The following is a 21,220-nucleotide window of genomic DNA, read 5'->3' on the forward strand; positions in this document are numbered from 1 at the left end:
TTTTCTTCTCTTTGTTTTGTTGCCAAGATGATTAGTTTCTTGCTTCTTCTAGGGTATAGCTTGCCTCCTTATGTTGGGCTTTACCCTTTATTATCCTTTGTAGTGCTGGATTTGTAGAAAGATATTGTGTAAATTTGGTTTTGTCATGGAATATCTTGGTTTCTCCATCTATGTTAATTGAGAGTTTTGCAGGATACAGTAACCTGGGCTGGCATTTGTGTTCTCTTAGGGTCTGTATGACATCTGTCCAGGATCTTCTGGCCTTCATAGTTTCTGGCGAAAAGTCTGGTGTGATTCTGATAGGTCTGCCTTTATATGTTACTTGACCTTTTTCTCTTACTGCTTTTAATATTCTTTCTTTATTTTGTGCGTTTGGTGTTTTGACAATTATGTGACGGGAGGTGTTTCTTTTCTGGTCCAATCTATTTGGAGTTCTGTAGGCTTCTTGTATGCCTATGGGTATCTCTTTTTTTAGGTTAGGGAAGTTTTCTTCTATGATTTTGTTGAAGATATTTACTGGTCCTTTGAGCTGGGAATCTTCACTCTCTTCTATACCTATTATCCTTAGGTTTGATCTTCTCATTGAGTCCTGGATTTCTTGTATGTTTTGGACCAGTAGCTTTTTCTGCTTTACATTATCTTTGACAGTTGAGTCAATGATTTCTATGGAATCTTCTGCTCCTGAGATTCTCTCTTCCATCTCTTATATTCTGTTGGTGAAGCTTGTATCTACAGCTCCTTGTCTTTTGTTTTGATTTTCTATGTCCAGGGTTGTTTCCATATGTTCTTTCTTGATTGCTTCTATTTCCATTTTTAATTCCTTCAACTGTTTGATTGTGTTTTCCTGGAATTCTTTCAGGGATTTTTGCGATTCCTCTCTGTAGGCTTCTACTTGTTCTCTAAGGGAGTTCTTTATGTCTTTCTTGAAGTCCTCCAGCATCATGATCAAATATGATTTTGAAACTAGATCTTGCTTTTCTGGTGTGTTTGGATATTCCGTGTTTGCTTTGGTGGGAGAATTGGGCTCCGATGATGCCATGTAGTCTTGGTTTCTGTTGCTTGGGTTCCTGCGCTTGCCTCTCGCCATCAGATTATCTCTAGTGTTACTTTGTTCTGCTATTTCTGACCGTGGCTAGACTGTCCTATAAGCCTGTGTGTCAGGAGTGCTGTAGACCTGTTTTCCTGTTTTCTTTCAGCCAGTTATGGGGACAGAGTGTTCTGCTTTCGGGCGTGTAGTTTTTCCTATCTACAGGTCTTCAGCTGTTCCTGTGGGCCTGTGTCTTGAGTTCACCAGGCAGATTTCTTGCAGCAGAAAAGTTGGTCCTACCTGTGGTTCCAAGGCTCAAGTTTGCTCGTGGGGTACTGCCTAAGTCCTCTCCGCGGCGGCAGCAACCGGGAAGATCTGCACCGCTCTTTCCGGGAGCCTCCGTGCACCAGGGTTCCAGATGACGTTTGGTGTTTTCCTCTGGCGTCTGGATGTGCACAGAGAGCAGTCTCTTCTGGTTTCCCAGGCGTGTCTGCCTCTCTGAAGGTTTAGCTCTCCCTCCCACGGGATTTGGGTGCAGAGAACTGTTTATCCGGTCTGTTTCCTTCAGGTTCCGGCGGTGTCTCAGGCGCAGGGGTCCTGCCGCTCCTGGGCCCTCCCCTACGGGAACCCAGAGGCCTTATACAGTTGCCTCTTGGGCCAGGGATGTGGGCAGGGGTGGGCAGTGTTGGTGGTCTCCTCCGCTCTGCAGCCTCAGGAGTGCCCACCTGATCAGGCGGTGAGGTCTCTCTCCCACAGGGTTTGGGCTGATTATTTTTTAAGGTGGATTTATTTGCCATTTTTTAAAAAAATACTTTAAATCTTTAGCTGAATATATAGTATTTTCTGATTCAGATAATTCACTGTAACTTATTTTCAATTCAGTGTGACTGCAACAAGGGAAAACATGGCATACACTGTAGAAGGCATTCGGGATGATATGTAAGTACACATATAATATCTGCTTTTATGGGATACTAGGGACAGATAGTGCAAATAAAATCTACTATTATATTAAATTAAAAAATTCAGTTAAAAAGGACGTAGGACCAGAGAGACAGTTCAGTGAATGATTAAGAGTGCATACTGCTCTTGCAGTGAACCAAAATTTGGATCCTAACATCCACATCTGGAGACTCGCAACTGCATGTAACTCCAGTTGCAGGGGATCCAATGCCCTCTTTTGGCTTCCACAGGTCCTCGACTCAAGTTTTTAAACCTATACAGAGGCATAGGTACATAATAAAACTTACTTAAATCTAAAGAAAAAATTTAATAAAAATAGAAATATAATATGCTTTTTTTAAAAAAAATACAAATTTTGGGGTGGAGGGAAGGTATAAGATGTGAAACAGTCAGAGAGCAGACCAGGAAGGGGATAAAGACAGAACTGTAAAAAAAAGATGAAAGAATTAAAACACACACACACTCTCTCTCTCACACACACACACACACGTCATAAAATAAATACAAATTTTGTATTAAAGAAGGTGACCTAGACTCAGAAAGACAAAGCCATATTCTCTTAGCAAGTACTAGCCTTTAATGTTTGTATATGTATATAGGAGCGCATGGGTGTAGTCCAGTTCCCTGGAAAGGGAACTGCAAGGTGTTGCAGAAGGCAGGGAGGAGAGTAAAACACCTGAGATGTGAGAGGAGAAAGGAAGCGCCTAGCTGTAGAAAAGTACAAGTGGAAGGGGACAAAAGAACAGAGAGGATGGGTGGAGGAGTATCAATAAAACTGGGCTTAAAAATGCCACGAAGAAACCTAACACTTTGCTAGTTTAAATTTTAAAACAAAGACTAAGCTATACTCAGTTAACTTTGTTACTGTGACAGACTTTTACTTTGGAATATCATTTACAAATCTAGTGTTAATTAGGCTCCTAACCACTAATCAGTTTATAGTTTAATACCTTAAATGTTATTTAACATTTTGTTCTGGTCCTGGAGATCACCTAGAGCAGTAGTTCTCAACCTGTGGGCCACAACTCCCCTGGGAGTCAAATGGGTTGCCTAAGACCATTGAAAACACAGATAACTTACTTTATGATTCTCTCTTTTTTTTTTTTTTTTTTTTTTCTATTCTTTTTTTCGGAGCTGGGGATCGAACCCAGGGTCTTGCACTTGCTAGGCAAGCGCTCTACCACTGAGCCAAATCCCCAACCCCGATTCTCTTTTTAAAAGAGAGAGAAAGAACAGAAAGTTGGGTGGGAAAAACATGAGGAAAACATTTGTATAAAAATTGTTTTTCAATTAAAAAAATTAATTTAAAAAAAACACATACCAGGGGCTGGAGAGCTGGCTCAGTAGTTAAGAGCACTGACTGTTCTTCCAGAGGTCTTGAGTTCAATTCCCAGCAAACACATGGTGGCTCACAACCATCTGTAACGAGATCTGATGCCCTCTTCTGGTGTGTCTGAAGACAGTTACAGTGTACTCAGATAAATAAAATTAACAATTTTTTTTAAAGTACATTAAACATACTCCATAATTAAGATAACTTTTTTGCATTGATATTTGTAATGTTTGATTATATTACAATTTACATTGATAGTACATTATGATTTACAGTAGCAAGTTATGAAATACAGTACAGTTATGAAATGGCAACAAAAATAATTTTATGGTTGGAGGTCACCACAACATGAGGAACCATGTTAAAGGGTTGCAGCATTAGGAAAGTTGAGAACCCCTGACCTAGAGCCTTGTGGCGTGCCAAGCAAGTATTCTATCCTTGAACTCCCACACAAATCCTTGGTTTTTCAAGACAAGGTATTATTTCATAGCTCAGGCTAGCCTAGAAGAAAAAGTCCTGCAGCCTCCACCTACCAGATGTCGGATTAAAAGTCTGTGTCATAACACCAACATAAGTTTGTGACCTGTACGCCTTCACTGGTTTTCTGTAGTGAAATCCTGATGGAGTTCCTGCTCAATGTCACAACAGCACCAGAATTTCGCCGCTGGGAAGTTGCTGCCCTTCGGTCTCAGCTAAAGATTGACAAAGCTGTTGCCTTTCAGAACCCACAGACTCGTAAGTACATTTGCAGGTTCCATTCCATTGTTTCCAAGATACCGGTTTTGAGAAGATCCAGTTTGTAAAGAAAATCTTAGGTGGACTTGAAAGTAACAAAGTGTGCCTTGTTATTTAAGAATCTTGTTTGTTTTGTTGTTTTCCACATTGGATAGCGGGCAGATTGACAGTAGATTATACATGCTGTCTTTTCTTCAGTGTCTTGGTTTTGTTACTGTTTTGCTTAGAGCAAACCCAGCAGCAGTTGGCTCTTCTGCTGCTACGTGACAGCTTACTGTTGCTGTTGTCACCACCCCCAACAGGGTCCTTCCAGAGCCCATCCCACATTTCATCTTTTGCTAGTTCATTTAGATTACTATTTTTGTCAGAGTGTATGTTCTATTTCTTGCGTTTTATTTGTTTTTAAAGAGAAAAAGAACAGAAAGTTGAGTAGGAAAAACATGAATAAAATATATTGTGTAAAATTGTTTTTCAATGAAAATTTTAAGAAAAAAACATAGTTCTTAAAATAACTTTTTGGCTTTGATATCTGTAGTGTTTGATTATATATTCTTAACAGATATAGCTGGCAAACCAAATCTGTAAACAAACACTGCTGGCTTTTAGACATTACACAGCTCTGGGAGGAGCAGAACTGAGCAGGTGGACCAGAATAGGAGCCAGCTGTAGTGTTCTGAGTGGCACTGGGGACCAAGTGCAGGACTCTCAAGAAAGAACCTGTGTGAGATTTAGTGAGAGGTTTGTGTGGCTAATATGTCAGGTGATGCTTGTGCCACAGAGGAATGTGATCAAACAGCAAAGTTCTAGGAAAGGTGAGGAAGTTGTCCAGTCTGCCTGCTTCTCAGCGTCAGGGTTCCATCTTTGTCTCTCTGAGCAGACGCCCCGTTGTGTCTCCTGGCTGGTCTCTCTCTGAGCAGACGCCCCGTTGTGTCTCCTGGCTGGTCTCTCTCTGAGCAGACGCCCCGTTGTGTCTCCTGGCTGGTCTCTCTCTGAGCAGACGCCCCGTTGTGTCTCCTGGCTGGTCTCTCTCTGAGCAGACGCCCCGTTGTGTCTCCTGGCTGGTCTCTCTCTGAGCAGACGCCCTGTTGTGTCTCCTGGCTGCTTTCACACCCACCCCTTGCATCACTAATTTAGTCCAACTTCCCAACTCCTTGCCAGTGACCCTTCTGCTTTGAAAACCAAATGAACATCTTCTAAAACAATTTGTGAGTTAGAGTCCAAAACTCTTCTCTAGCCTTTTAGGTTTCATCCGACCCCATCCTCCTTCTCTTGGTTTTTGTCATAATTATTTATATGCAAAAATAATGCTTATTAACGGGAACCATGTATGTTTTGATACTTGTCTACATTTGTAATGTTTAACTTAGGTTGAACATACCCACCTATCTCGTTAAACGTTTTTCATTTCTTAACAGTAAAGACTGTTGAAAGCCTTTCTTCCTAGGTGTTCTCTGCTCCTGCATCTTCTCTTTCCATCACTGACTCTCCCACCCCACCTGACCCGAGTCAGACTGCTTTGTCCGTTTCCTCTGCATTTTATACTATTCACAAATTAGTCACTGGGAATTATTGTAGAACTTTTCCATGATTTTCTTTCTTTTATTCTCTTCCTTTTTCCGCTGTCGTTCCATGTGCCCAGCTGCACACTTCACTGCTAACATTGTACTCATAACAATTTTATTTTGTAATTTTTCCAAACCTCAACATTTTGAGAGTAGCCATTGTATCTGGCGCCTCTCCATGTTTCTAGCAACTAGCACAGTGCTTGGTGTCAAGAGGTGTACCCAAATAATGAACAGATATAGGGGATACAGTTCCAGAGAAGGCACAGAACCCAGAAGGCAGGGACAGCCATGACAGGGCACCAGGAAAGAGTAATTCCAGGTTGGTGGTAAGTAGCTTTTTATTCCCAATAACTGGTGATTAATTAAGCTTGCTGCTTTCATAGCTCCCTGTGTCCTGGCAGCTCTCTCATTACCCAGGGAGGGAACCTGGAAGTAAAGTCAGATTCAGATTAAATAGACTATTCTTGTTTTACAAAGACAACTGCTTTCTTTCTCTGTATATTCCTCAGGCACAACTTTAAAAGTTGCTAGAAGTTACGTGGTAGCAAATTTCAAGTCTCTGGAAACTTCAGTCTCAAATCTTTATAGGCTCGTTGCTGACTTTTAAAAATGAGGTAGCCATCCATACATTTGAGCACCCGTTGTTTACCTTTCAGGTATCATTGAGAACCTACATGATGTTGCCTACAAGAATGCCTTGGCTAATCCCTTGTACTGTCCTGACTATAGGATGGGGAAGATAACATCAGAGGAAGTAAGTTCCATCAAAGGGAGGATGGGGCTATATTATGGTGCTCACTCCTGACCACCAGACCACATTATATTAAACGTGCTGTTTCAGGATGCTTGTTGGGTTTCGTATTAACTCCTAATCTTAAGAAATCCATTCTACTTTTTTCTTCCCTGTGTACTTGTTTTTTGACTTCTTTTTGAACAATGTTTTTTAAAAATATCTTAACTAAAAAGTTTTTATGAACAACACCGTCCTAAAATGAAAATCTAAAACAAGCAAAATGAAGAAGAGATTGTTTTGTGGGTCTGGAGAGGTGGCTAAGTGTGTAAGAGCTCCTGCTGCAGAAACATGAGAACCTGAGTTTCACATGCACGTAATCACAGCCAAGAGTCAGCATGGACCTGTAACCCTGCTGCTGTGAGCAGACACAGGAGAATCACCAGGCTTGCTGACTGCCAACCTAGTCCAGATTCAGTAAGAGACCTTGTCTCTAAGAAATAAGACAGTGAGTGATAGAGCAGGACACCTGATGTACATCCTCCTCTGATCTGTGTACATGTACATACACCGAACGCACACATGCATGCATGTACACTGAATATGCAGGGAGAAGACCTAGACGCAAACACTAGCTTACATGCCAAAGGGCACTCAGTGTTAATACCTGCTGTATTTTCTTCTATAGCCTTTTCTGTGTATATGTGTATTTTTTAAATAATTTAATGGTTAAATAGCATAGTAAAGTATTTTATAGTTATAAAATGTAATGCCTCTGATGACATGTATGAAATAGACCTCACTTCCCATTCAGTCTTTAGCCCAGCATTGTTCATTTACCTTTTCTAGCATACCAGCCTCCCTGGGCTAGCAGGCCAGATTTATCACATGTCACAGACAAGGGTATACCTTAGAACTTTGTTTCTAAAGCAAAAAACATTGACTATTGGAGCTGAAGAGCTGACTCAAAGGTTACAAGCACTAGCGGACTCGGGTTTGATTCCTAACACCCACATGGTAACTCACAACTGTGTGTAACTCCAGGGAATCCTGTGCCCTTTTCTGCAGCATTAAGCATGCAAATGGTGCACAGATAAGCATGCTATAAGTGAGGTAGGTGGATATAATCTTATTGCCGACTTCTACTGCCTAGTCCTCCCTAATTTTTTATCAGAAAAGTTTAGGGTCTGGAGAGATGAGATAATAAATAGGTAAAGGCTTGTCACACAAGACCAGTGACCTGAGTTCAGTCCCCAGGACTAGATAAAGGTGGAAAGAACTGAGTTCACAGAGCTTTCTGACTCTCCTAAACACAAAGAAAATTTTGGAATTATCAATCCTTTCTAGGTATTGACTCAAGTATTGTTTCTTATTTCAAGTCTGTGATTAGAAAACTATATAATCTTCTTGTTTGACCTACCAGTCTATAATTTAGTGTCTACTATTCTGTGGTACTTATTCAGAAATCATAGTTCATAAAGCTGGTATAGTGGGTCAGACTTATAATCCCAACACTTGTATTGCTGAGGTAGGGGGATTGCCTCAAGTTTGAGGCTAGTCTAAGAAGCCAAGTGAAGATTTTTCTGGGGAAGAAGAATCATATTTCATGTCACAGGACTGGAATTGGCAACACTTTTTTTTTCTTTTTTTTTCGGAGCTGGGGACCGAACCCAGGGCCTTGCATTTGCTAGGCAAGCGCTCTACCGCTGAGCTAAATCCCCAACCCCGCAACACTTTATATGACTATCTTCCAGCGAGTTTTGAAATTATTTTAGAAGTCAGATTCCCCTTGATGAAGAATTGTCATATAGGTATCTAAAGAATGCTACAAGAAAACTCGGCTCTCAAGGATATCCTGTCAGAATTGCTATATAATTGTAAAAAATTAGAAACAAGTTAATATCCAGCATTAGGTGATTACTTATGTAAGCTCCCTATTTTAGGATGACATGCTGTTTACTCATTCAGAAATGTTAACGGAGGGCTGGTGAGACGACTGACAGGTAAAAGGTCTTGCCACACAAATCCAGTGACCTTAGTTTGGTCCCATATTCCACCATAAATGAAGAGAACCAACTCCCCAAAGTTATTTTTTGACCTCCATACATTCATCATGGCTCAGTCGTACCTGGACTCACATACACCATAATCATTAATGCAATTAATTTTTTAGAAAAGAAGCAAAAATATTAACAAATATATGAACATTCCATAGTATATTATAAATAAAGGCAATTTATGAATCAGTATAATCCAAAAATTCCCATTTAAAACAAAAACTATTGTTGGCAGTAATAGGATGCTAACTATGATAAACTCAAGCTAACTATGATAAAGTTGATGCTTTCAAAGATCATTAATGTTTTGGTTTGTTCTCTCTTTTTTTTTTTTCTTCTTTTTCCTTTTTTAGATTTATTATATTTATATGAGTACACTGTAGCTGTCTTCAGACACTCCAGAAGAGAGCATCGGATCCCATTACAGATGGTTGTGAGCCACCATGTGGTTGCTGGGAATTGAACTCAGGACCTCTTGAAGAGCAGTCCATGCTCTTAACTATTGAGCCACTTCTCAAACCCCTGTTTGTTCTTTTTTTTTTTTTTTTTTTTTTTTTTCCCGGAGCTGGGGACCGAACCCAGGGCCTTGCGCTTGCTAGGCAAGTGCTCTACCACTGAGCTAAATCCTCAACCCTGTTTGTTCACTTTTTAATGTGTTCTTAGGCTAAGGGAAGGATAAGGAAATTAGGGTGGTACACTTCGCAACTCGGCTTCAGTAGAAAAACATCCATAGAAAGTTGTTTGGCTGTCTACAACAAACTCCACAGATGTCTACCAATCTTTTAGGTCATAGCTTCTTGATTAGAGAGGTGAAATTTCAGCCAATGTTTCCTATCAGTATCACTTCAGTCACTCTCTGTTCCCCTCTAGTACACAATGTGCCTCTATAATGTAGAACAGTGTATCTCTACTTATAAATGAGTACATATGCACTTTACCTATAAAATAAAGGATTTTCCCTGCCTCCAAAAGAAATTTCAACCCCTTGAAGGTAGTATTCATTACTCATCCTCAGATTCTAGTCTTGCCTTTTGTCTGCTTAGCCTAAGGTAGTCATGTAAACCAAGATTCCCAAGCCTCACTGAGTGTTAGTAGCCATGTGTGGCTGGTTGGATAAATAAGGAATGGGGTTTTTTTTTTCTCTGTATGATAAGCCTGACTGACCTCAGACTCACAGTCTTCTGCATTGCCCTCCTGTGTGCCAGGATCACAGAGGTGTACTCCAACTGCATAAAACTTGACTGGTTTTAAAGATTCTAAGATTCCACCTGGAATTGACATCTGTACTCTGAGTATCAGAAACAGTGGGAATTAAAGGACAGCGATGATATTTTTGTATTTACACTCTCCTAGACAGTTCTGTAATCTACATTGGAAACTATTGGTAACTTTACCATTATGATAATGACATTCTTCATAAAAAAGCAACTTAGAAGAGGCAGAAGGTTTATTTGGCTCAGAGTGTGAAGCTACTGTCTGTCTTGGCAGTAGGGCCTGACTGGGGCGTGAGGCAGCTGGTTACTTTGCATCTGCAGTTAGGAAACGGTGAAGTTTGGTGCTCCACTAGCTTTCTTTTTTCTATTCAGTCCTGGGTCCCAGCCCATGGATGCTACCACCCACATTTAAGATGGGTCTTTCCATCTATTTGATAATCTGGGTGAACTATCACAGGAACCCTGGTATTAACTGACCTGATAGCAAGTAAAGTTTCAGACAAATTGGTTTCAAAAATGGGTAGGATAGACCTACCTCAAAAAAAGAAAGAAAAGGAAGGAAGGAAGGAAAAAGAAACAAGAGGGGAAATGGGTAGGAGTAGTGTAGTTATAGAAGTCTGTCATAGAGTGTTTATAGTGTTGTATGATTACCTGTATCAAGATACAGTAAATAACATGTACTGTTTTAAACCACATTATAATACTAAGGGCATAAACTTAGTCTCATTCTTGATTTCAAACCAGTGTATACTCTTAATTTGTTTTTATTCAATTTTTAATATTTTCCATTTTCATGTTTGTGATATGATATATATTTGTATTTTTCACATGTCTGTGGAGGTGCATATGTGCATACTTGTACATGCATGCAGAGGGAGGTTCAAGACTGAAGTCAGGAATCCTCCTTGATCACTTTTCACCTTATTTGTTGAGTGAGACAGGGTCTTTTACTCAGACACAGAGCTCTAGGAATCCGTCTCTGCCACCATTTGGCATTTCCATGGGTTCTGGGTTCCAAGCTTTGGTTTTGATACTTGCATGGCAAGTGCTTTAATCACTTTTTCCGGCCATTCATTCGATTTAATTGAGATACCACCTCAATTGAGACTGAGATAATGTCTTAGTTAGGCTTTTACTGCTGTAAACAGACACCATGACCAATGAAAGTCTTATAAAGGATAACATGTAATTGGGGCTGGCTTACAGGTTTAGAGGTTCAGTCCTTTATCATCAAGGTGGGAGCTTAGCAGCTTCCAGGCAGGCATGGTGCAGGAGGAGCTGAGAGTTCTACATCTTCATCTGAAGACTGTTAGCAGAATACTGACTTCCAGTCAGCTAGGATGAGTGTATTATAGTCCACACCTGCAGGGCCACACCTACTTCAACAAGGCCACACCTACCGGGGCCACACCGTCTAATAGTGCCACTCCATGGGCTAAGCATATTTGAACCATCACAAGTTCTTATACTGTTCAGCCTGTTTAAATTCAGAGGTTTTATTAGTTTTCATCACAGTTCTAGAACCATGAGGCCATAAGGTCTTGTTCTTTTAGGCCATAGTTTTTAGTATAAAATCACAATGTGATGAACAGTAGCTAATCCTTCATAGTCCATTATGGTAACATTCAAACCTGGGACTCTGTTTTCTGCCATACTGCACTGTCTCTAGCCTTTTGTATTTATGTTAATATGACCTAATAGTTCCTCTTTACTTCCTCAGTTACATTACTTTGTTCAGAATCACTTCACAAGTGCAAGAATGGCTTTGGTTGGACTTGGTAAGTCTGAGATTGCCTGCATATCAGTTTGCTCCCAAGAGCAACCCCTTAAACTGTGTGACATATACATAGGACTGAACATTTTGAAAACTCTAGTAGGACAGTATATGATAGGATTTTAATTGCTAGTTGTTTGGGAAACAAAGTCTTGATAATGTTTACAAAATTTATAAGCAAAGAGCATCACTAATAACAGAAACTTTAATCTGCGAGATAGGCAGAAATTAAAGGGTTGGCTCTTCCCAGTGTTACCTAGGATTTGGAGAAATGTACATTGTCAAAAATTGCTGGCATGCTGGGCGTGGTGGCTTATCTCTTTAATTCCAGCACTCCAGAAGCAGGTAGACCTCTCCAAGTTTAAGGCCAGCCTAGTCTACATAGTGAGTTCTAGACCAACCAGAGCTACATAGTGAGACTCTGTCTTAAAAAGAAAAAGAATTATTGGTGGGAGTATAAGTTGACAGCTTTTGAATATATCTGTTAAAGGTTCTTTATTTTAGATACTATATAGCCACTTATCAAGTGTGTAAATTACAGATGTATTACATGGTTTGTCTTTTTACTCTTAATTCCCCTTAATTGTACAGTGCAAGATTCCAACAGCTATTAAAAACATGCTAATGTCTATTAAAAAGATATTGGTTGAATAAATAATGTATTCATAGTGTAAGATATTTTATAACCATTTCTAACTACTTAGATACAAAATATGGAAGACAATTCAGAAACATTAAAGACAATAATAGCACTTTTAAAAATAGGGTCTTAGGATGTAACTGAGTAGTAAAAACGTAGATTCAGCCTCTGGCACCACAAAAGGTAGTGGTGGTGCATGCCTTTAATCCTAGCACTCAGGAAGCAGGGGCATGTGGCTCTCTGAGTTCAAGGCCAGCCTAGTCTGCAGAGTGAATTCCAGGACAGCCAGGGCTACAAAGAGAAACCCTGTCTCAAAGAAAATAAAAAGATGAAAGAAAATTAATATATACAGGGAAAGTATACAGGAAACTATATATATATATATATATATATATATATATATATATATATATATTAACTTTACAGGAAAACATCTAGATGACTGTAATAGTTAATACTAAATAGTGAATTGATAAGAAGAGTGCTAATTGGGCAAGAAGATTTATGTTTTCTTTGCTGTTTGTTTCTGTAATGTTTGGGTACTTTTGGATTTAAATAATTTATTAGTATGTCTGTGTACATGATTGGCAGCTGAGCACATGCCACCAGTACCCATGTGTGGAGGTCAGAAGACATCCTTCCACCCTCAGTTGGGTTCCAGGGATCCAGCTCTGGTCTCCAGATTGGTGTGGTGCTCTTGCCTGCTGGTCTGTCTTGAAGCCTGGTTTGTGTTTAATAAGTACATATTTTAAAACAAGGAAAACACAGAAACTTTACAATTATATTATAGAAATATTGACTCTTTGCTTCCATTGAACAGGTGTGAGTCATTCTATCCTAAAGGAAGTTGCTGAACAATTTCTCAACATTAGGGGTGGCCTTGGTTTAGCTGGTGCAAAAGCCAAATACCGCGGAGGTAAGTGTTCTTTCTCCTAGGTTTAATAGCACATGCCAGTGGCATTTCTCTGCAGAGATAGCATGTTGGAGCAGCATTAGCTTGATTGTTACTACCAAACCATGTCAGTACAGAAGAAAAAAAGTAGGTAGATGGCTCAGGTGTAATGGGAAACATGCTTTGAGTGGGGAAGCCTGGTAAACCACAGACCCTAACCTTGGTTAATTAGTATTGTCATAGAGAATACTGATGGGTAAAACCACTGATAACAAAGATTCTTTTTTTTTTTTTTTTTTACTCCTTACTCTTCCCTCACATGACCTAGGTGAAATTAGAGAGCAGAATGGAGACAATCTGGTCCATGCTGCTATTGTAGCAGAAAGTGCTGCCATTGGAAATGCAGAAGCAAATGCATTTAGTGTACTTCAGCATCTTCTTGGTGCTGGACCACATATCAAAAGGGGCAACAACACCACCAGCCTCCTGAGCCAGAGTGTTGCCAAAGGAAGTCAACAGCCTTTTGATGTGAGTCGGAGCAGTCAATATCTCCTGTTTTAATTTCCAGAGACATGTTACTTGTGATACAGTCTTGATTATCTACTAATGATAGTCGATTTTAAATTTTAAGATGAACAGTTATAAGCTTAATTGGGTGGTATCAGAGAGAAGGGTAACCGCTTACCTTGCAAGCATGAGGACCTAAGTCCAGTCCCCAGAAAGCACGTAAGAAGGCTATGTGCATAGCACATGATTGTAATCCAGTGATGGGGAGGGAGATAGGTTGGTCTCTGGGGCTCCCTGACCAGTGTGCTTTCCTACTATGAGTTCCAGACCAAAGAGATCTAGTCTCAAAAGCCAAGGAAGTCATTGCGTGACAAACAATACCATAGCCTCTACACATGTACGCAAGAGCACATATGCAGTTATATACAAATACATGAAATATATAAAGGAAGAAAAGGTTAATAAAGGAAATGCTTCATTGTCCTTATTTCCCTAGATATGCCTGGTATCTTCCTCTCTGCTTCTGTTCCTGTGGCTGTTTCCTGAGTTTGATGTTCTTTGTTTTAGAAGCAAGTGGCCAGAAAAAACAATGAATTGATTACAGATACATACCTCCATCTTGAGCTTAAATTAATACAAAAATGATGACATTAAGAACAGGAGGGGGGGTTGGGGATTTAGCTCAGTGGTAGAGCGCTTGCCTAATAAGCACAAGGTCCTGAGTTCAGTCCTCAGCTCCAGAAAAAAAAAAGGGGGGGGGGGGGGGGGCCTGGAGAGATGGCTCAGTGGTTAAGAGCACTGACTGCTCTTCCGGAGGTCCTGAGTTCAATTCCCAGCAACCACATGGTGGCTCACAACCATCTGTAATGGGATCTGATGCCCTCTTCCAGTGTGTCTGAAGACAGCTACAGTGTACTTATATATAATAAATAAATATATCTTTAAAAAAAAAAAAAGAAGAACAGGAAGGGACTGGAGAGATAGCTTGGTGATTAAAAGCACTGACTGCTCTTCCAGAGGTCTGAGTTCAGTTTCCAGCAACCACATGGTGGATCACAACCATCTAGAATAGATTCTGATGCCCTCTTCTGTTATGCAAGCATACATGCAAATAGTGCTCAAGCACACACACACACACACACACACACACACACACACACACACGGGTGAGTGGTGGCTGCTGCTGCTGCTATTGTTGTTGTTGTTGTTTGAGACAAAGTCTCATATGTTCCAGATTGGTCTCAAAACTTGCTATGGCAGAAGATGACTTTGACCACCTAATATTCTTGCTTCTACCTCCCAAACGCTAGGATTACAAGTGTTTGCCACATGCCTATGTTAACTTTTGATGCTTCTATGACAGGAATATGCTTTCAAAATGTGATATTTGCATCAGGAATGTGTGAAATGTCAACCAGTCATAGTGGCATACTGTTGTAATCTCAGCCCTTGGAAAGTGAAGCAGGAAGATCAGGAGTTCAAGGCTAGCCTATACTATCTAACAAGAACCTGCCTCAAGTGAGAAAGAAAAAAAAAAATGTGAAATGTCAACCAAGTATTTATAATTACTTACCCTTTGGTCTGCCTTTAAAAGACAATAGGTGAGCTGAGAATGATGGTGCACAGCTGTAATCCTAGAACATAGAAGGAAGGTCAAAATAGTAGTATTAGAAGTTCAGCATCCCTATCTAGGTAACACGTTTGAGGCGAGCCCAGACTATAACATCCTGTCTTGGTAAGAAAAAGTCAGACAAACAGAAATACACTTGGGATTAAAGGCGTGTACTACCACCACCCAGCTAAACCAATGATTCTTAAACTTCACTGTGAGTAGGAATCATCTAAAACATAGGTCTGGAGTGAAGGACAAGCAAATCGGTGAGCCAGAGAGTGCCAACAGCAAAATAAAGAAATCAGCCTGTCCTGCTGCAGTCTGTCCTGCTGCAGCTCACCTCGGTATCACTGTGCGCTGCGACGATGTTTGTGCTGCCCTTCGTCATTATGAGAAGCTTTGAAAAGCCCAGTAAAAAGGAAGGGTTAAATGTGGTTCTGAAAGGGATAATCTGCAGAACATATCAGCCCTTGCCAGAATTAAGTAAATCACTATGTTTGGTTTATATTATAATTTTTATCCAAGTAATCTTGGTAAATTGTGATCTCTTCTATCTGGGAAAATACTATACAGTAAAGTTCTATTATATTTCAGGTTTCTGCATTTAATGCCAGTTACTCAGATTCTGGGCTCTTTGGAATTTACACTGTCTCCCAGGCTGCTGCGGCTGGAGATGTAAGTTACAAACTCATTAACTCCTAAAGCATTTCTCCCATTGCTGTGTTTTTAGTTAGATGTGAAATGTCTGAGTGCCATGCTTCGTCATAGATCTTTATGGTCTGATATCATTGAATTATATTACCCGGAAAACTTTAAAAAATGTATATTAATATCTACAGGAAGGGGAAATGCCTACTTTGGTTCTTCTTAAACATGTGATTCTGACATCTGTATTTCAGAACCCCAGATAGGTCAAGTCCAGGATGTATATTAGTAGCTCTTCATTGTATAGATGGTGTTAGTAAGAAGGCTTGGGGTGTGACTCAGCCTTGTCGTGTATGGGGCCCTGGGTGTAGTCAGCATAGTCATATAAACTGGGGGTAGTGTCATATGGCTTCATCTATCTAGTGTTACTAGTCCCAGGAACAGATAGGAGGCAAGAAGATCAAAACCTACACAATGAGTTCTGGGATGCATGAATCTTCATCTCAAAAAAATAAAATTTTAAAATAAAATAAAAACAAAACAGAAATCCGCTGAGGTTCTAAGGCAGCAACACAGTTTGTAGGTGTGGAGAGAACAGAATGGCAAGAGGAGAGAAAACAGTATTGAGTGCAAAGGAATGAAAGGTTAGTGGAAAGAGAGGAGCTTAGTCTGTGAAGAGGGAAGCTGAAGACAGATTCAGTAGATACAGAATTTAGAATGGTAAATGGTTCAAATTTGAAAAGGGAGCAGCAAGTGTAATCTAAACACAGATTTTAGTTCAGCAGCAAAAGCAACTGCTGAGCCAATGTCGGGTCACATGTGAAGGGAAAGAGAAACTTGAAAGTAAGAGACTTGGGGAAATGAGTGGCTAAAAGCAGAGACTGGCCCTGCAGCAGTGTCAGGGTCTCCTTTAATAGTGATCATGGATTCTGCATAGTATAATCATCCAGGTTTGGTTTATACGTTTTCTTCATTGGCATTCACTCCCCTAACAGGAAATGAAGGAAGTGGGTAATAGGATTCATGCCAGGTCGGATTCCTGAAAGTGGGCAAGTTAGAACGAGGAAGAAGATAGAGGAAATAGTTGAAAAGATTGGCAGGAATGACTGAAGGATGACTTAGGAGTGTGGGCAGTTTTAGAAGGCGCGGGGGTAGGGGCGACAGGTTGGGAGGAAGTGAACAGTTGAGATCTTACTAAAGTGAGGGAATAGGGATAGTGACTAAGTGAGGCCAGGCTTTGGGATTAGAGATTTGAGGAGATTGTATAACCTTAGGCAATTCCACGTTATGTTCAAGTCTGGGGTTGTGGCCATGGAAGTGGGTAACAAATATGGAAAGGAAATCAAAGTCTTAGAATTTAGGTTGGGCCTGGAGAGATGGCTCAGCGGTTAAGAGCACTCACTGCTCTTCCAGAGGTCCTGAGTTCAATTCCCAGCAATCCCCATTACCATCTGAAATGGGATCCGATGCCCTCTTCTGGTGTGTCTGAAGACAGTGACCGTGTACTCACATACATGAAATGAAGAATTTAGGTCTTTATACAGAACAATAAAGCCACAAGTCCAGAATGATGCCAGGACTGAGGTGGAGAAAATCCTAATTTGTTTGTTCTACAATTATGTACTAAGTACCCACATCAGGGAACTTTGGATTCTTTCAATTTCTCCTCTTTTGATTACTGAACTCTGATGTTCCAGATGTGTGCAAGCCTTCCAGGTTAGCTGTGTTTGTGTGTCCCTAATAAACAGTAGTAACATGGAGTCTATTCTGTCTTCCTCAAGGAAGAGGTACCAGTTTCCACCAGTTTCTGCCCTGTGCTTCTTAAGATTTATAAGCAGCTTGGTGGATACTGTTGGCTTTTTCTTTGTATATTGCATTTGTGTATATAAGTGAAGTTTCATTTCTCAGTACTGTGACAGGTCAGCATTTAAAGGAAAAGGCTCTATTTTGGCTCACAGTTTCACTTTATCATGGTTAGGAAGGTATGACGTCGGAAGGCACAGAGACTGGATTGAGATGCAGAAAACAGGACTGGGATCAGAACCAGCTGTATTCCTCCAGGCCCAGCCCCAGTGACTGTGACTAGATTATGTCCTAAATGTTCTGTAACCTCTCAAAGTAGCAGCACCAGCTGCATGGTGAACATGGTGACCACAGAATTCCCCATGAACACTAGAGCTTCCTGTTATGTTTTTGCCTCGGTACAGGAACATTGATCACTCAGGAGACCCAGGCTCTGGCCACTGATGGCTTTTTATTTCTGTGCCCTAGGTTATCAATGCTGCCTACAACCAAGTAAAAGCAGTTGCTCAAGGAAACCTTTCCAGTGCAGATGTCCAGGCTGCCAAGTAAGTTTCTATGTTTCTGTATTATGTATTTCATAGTTCCCTTATTTAAAAGCTGATTTTAAAAAATACTATATGCTCAGGCTGGAGAAATGGCTGGTTGCTAATTGCTCAGTGCTTAAGAGCACTGGTTACTCTCCCAAAGAACCCAGGTTCAAATCCTAGCATACACATGGCAGTTTACAACTGTCTATAATTGCCACTTCTGGGAGATCTGACAGCCTCCCACAGGCATATATGGAGGTGGAGCACCAAAATCCAAAATAAATAAAATTTTAAGAATTAAAAAATATGTATTATTATATGCTCCTAAGAATTGAAAAGTAAAGAACAGTATTAGCAAAGAAAGGAAAGGCTGTAGTTCAGTGGTAGAGACTGCCTTGCATGTACAGGACATGGGTTCTAATCTCAGCACTATAGAAATGACCTTTGTTTTTCTATTTATGGTTTTTGGTATTATATATATATATATATATATATATATATATATATATATATATATAATATTTTAAGACATTAGAGGCTAGAAAGATGGCTCAGCAGTTAAAAACATTGGCTGCGGTTGGGGATTTAGCTCAGTGGTAGAGCGCTTGCCTAGCAAGCGCAAGGCCCTGATTTCGGTCCCCAGCTCCGAAAAAAAGAAAAAAGGAAAAAAAAAAAAAAAAAACATTGGCTGCTCTTCTAGAGGACCCAGATTCAGTCCCCATTAGCAGTTGCATTGCAGATTAAACCATCTATGACTGCAGATCCAGGGATCCATCACCCTCACACAGACGTACATGCAGGCAAAATACCAATCAATGTGCATAAAATAAAAATAAGTAATTTATATATTTACTTTATGTATATGAGTATTGTTGCCTGTTTGACATGTATGCAAGTGTACAGCATGTATGCCTTGTGCCCTCAGAAGTCAAAAGGTGTTGGATCCCCAGAATCCAATGATTGTGAACCTCTATGTAAGTACTGGGAACCAAACCAGGCCTTTTCCAAGAGCAATAAGTATTCTTAACCACTGAGCCATCTCTCCAGACCCATCTTTTCTTTTTTTGTATGTGTGGGCTCACCCATGCCATGGCACATGGAAGTCAGGACAACTTGAAGTAGCTGTTCCTCTTTCCACCATGTGGATTCCAGGGACTTAATTTGGGTCATTTGTTTGGTAGCAAGAACCTTTACCCTCACTGATCACTTCTAGTATAGATAACTCAGATGCCTTTTGAAGATGTGTTTGTAAAGAGTAACAATTTCTTTGTGTGACATAATTGTGAATTAAGTCTGTCCGTTCATTTCAAAATGAAGCCTTTTCGTTCATGTTTAAGCTATAGGGCGTAGAAGACATTGTAATGTGCCATACTTTCCCACCTGACTTGTTCATCATGCCCCTCCCTCACTGAGATAAATCCCAATTGAGTATTAGTGTGAGTGTGTGTGTGCGTGTGTGTGTGTGTGTGTGTGTGTGTGTGTGTGTGTGTGTGCGCGCGTATGTGTATAATTATCAGCCAAGTGGATGGTACATTAAGAGTCACATAAGTAAGCATATTCTCTTACTAGAAATGCCTGCCCTGGAGGGTGGAAAAATGGCTCAGTGGTTAAGAGCACTGATTGTCTTTGCAGAGAACCTAGGTTCAATTCCCAGCACCTATATGGCAACTCACAGCTACCTGTAATTCCAGTTCAGAGATCCAACACCCTCATACAGACATACATGCAGGCAAAACACCAATGTACATAAAATCCAAGTAAAAATAAATTTAAAAAAAAACTAGTTTTAAAAGAAGAAGTGCCTGTCCCCTGCCCCGGTGGTGGTACACACCTTTAATCTTAGCACTCAAAACATGGAGGCAGAGGGATCTCTAAGGTTAAGGCCAGCCTGGTCTACAAAGTGAGTTCCAGGACAGCCAAAGCTGCACAGAGAAACCCTGTGTCAAAAAAACAAAGCAAACACAAAGAGAGAAATGCCTAGAAAGGGGGCTGGAGAGATGGTTCAGACCTCAAAAACTCTGGCTGCTCTTCCAGAGGACCAGAGTTCAATTCCTAGCCCCCACATGCCGGCTCAGCTGTCTATAACTCCTGTTCCAGGGAATCTGACTCCCTCACACATGGAGGCAAAACTGAAATGTACATAATAAAAAGTAAATAACTTAAAAAACAAAGGAAGAAGAAATGCCTGGAAACGGTAAGTTCAAAATAAAAAATATAAATATAATCCTAGCTGAGCATGATAGCACACACCTTTAATCCTAGCCTTAGGAAGAAGAGGCAGGTGGCTTGGACTACATAGTTCATAGCCAATCATAGTGAGTCCCAGATAGCGAGGGCTATGTAGAGAGACCCTATCTCAAACACACACACACACACACACACACACACACACACAAAATAGCAACAACAAATATATTTGTTTTCATAAAAGTTGCTTCATGATTAACTCACCTTAAAAGTTTTGCTTAAGCTCTACTCCAAAGTCCAAGGACGGCCTGTTGATTTTTGAGAGCTGTTTTGTATTGACACCTTCCAAACAGAGATGCATAAAGGCATTGCTTCAGTGAGGACTACCACAGACTTCTTAGCCTGTTTGAAATACATTTACTGTCTTGCTGTTGAGGGGAAGGGAGGAGGGAGAAATAAAACCGACTTCCGCCTCTTACTGGACAGGAACAAGCTGAAAGCTGGATATCTAATGTCTGTGGAGACTTCAGAGGGCTTCCTGAGTGAGATCGGGTCACAGGCTCTAGCTACAGGCTCTTACATGCCACCGCCTACTGTCCTTCAGCAAATTGACGCTGTGGCTGATGCCGATGTTGTAAAGGTAAGCAGACGAGATCATCTCACCTTAGACCTTCAACCTGGTGCTCTGCTTTCAGAGTGACTGCACAGGCTTCCTAGGGCCGTGCTGGTGCAGAGAGCAGGCGAGCTCTTCACCACCATGTCTACAAATAGCTCCCCTTACAACTTGGGTGTAAGTGTCTTCCCCATTCAAGCAGATACCCATTTTGAACCATTTTAATTAAACTCTAAGAGGTCAGGCAGAGTCAGATGAGTAACTTCTCAGGTTTCATGGCCACTTGCTTCTTCTCAATGCAAGGAACCCCATGCCAGTCCTTCACCATGCACACACTTACAGTCTCCACATTCTTCCAATCTAAGGCCTTCTCTTCTAGTTTCCTCACCTGTCTTA

The 21,220-nt window shown here is 40.6% G+C and overlaps 1 protein-coding gene across 1 annotated transcript in view; it reads left to right on the forward strand.

Annotated features, from left to right (window-relative positions):
* Positions 1-21,220, forward strand: part of Uqcrc2 (ubiquinol cytochrome c reductase core protein 2) — a 30,716-nt gene that overhangs the window by 7,940 nt on the left and 1,556 nt on the right. The window contains exons 5-13 of the mRNA NM_001006970.1: positions 1,910-1,966; positions 3,934-4,058; positions 6,280-6,377; positions 11,345-11,402; positions 12,859-12,954; positions 13,259-13,458; positions 15,644-15,724; positions 17,966-18,042; positions 20,698-20,851. Of these exons, the coding sequence (NP_001006971.1) occupies positions 1,910-1,966; positions 3,934-4,058; positions 6,280-6,377; positions 11,345-11,402; positions 12,859-12,954; positions 13,259-13,458; positions 15,644-15,724; positions 17,966-18,042; positions 20,698-20,851 (946 nt within the window). The remainder of the gene's footprint in view (positions 1-1,909; positions 1,967-3,933; positions 4,059-6,279; positions 6,378-11,344; positions 11,403-12,858; positions 12,955-13,258; positions 13,459-15,643; positions 15,725-17,965; positions 18,043-20,697; positions 20,852-21,220) is intronic.

Source organism: Rattus norvegicus, chromosome 1 (assembly GCF_021556685.1).
Source record: "Rattus norvegicus strain SHRSP/BbbUtx chromosome 1, alternate assembly SHRSP_T2T, whole genome shotgun sequence".
NCBI lineage: Eukaryota > Metazoa > Chordata > Mammalia > Rodentia > Muridae > Rattus > Rattus norvegicus.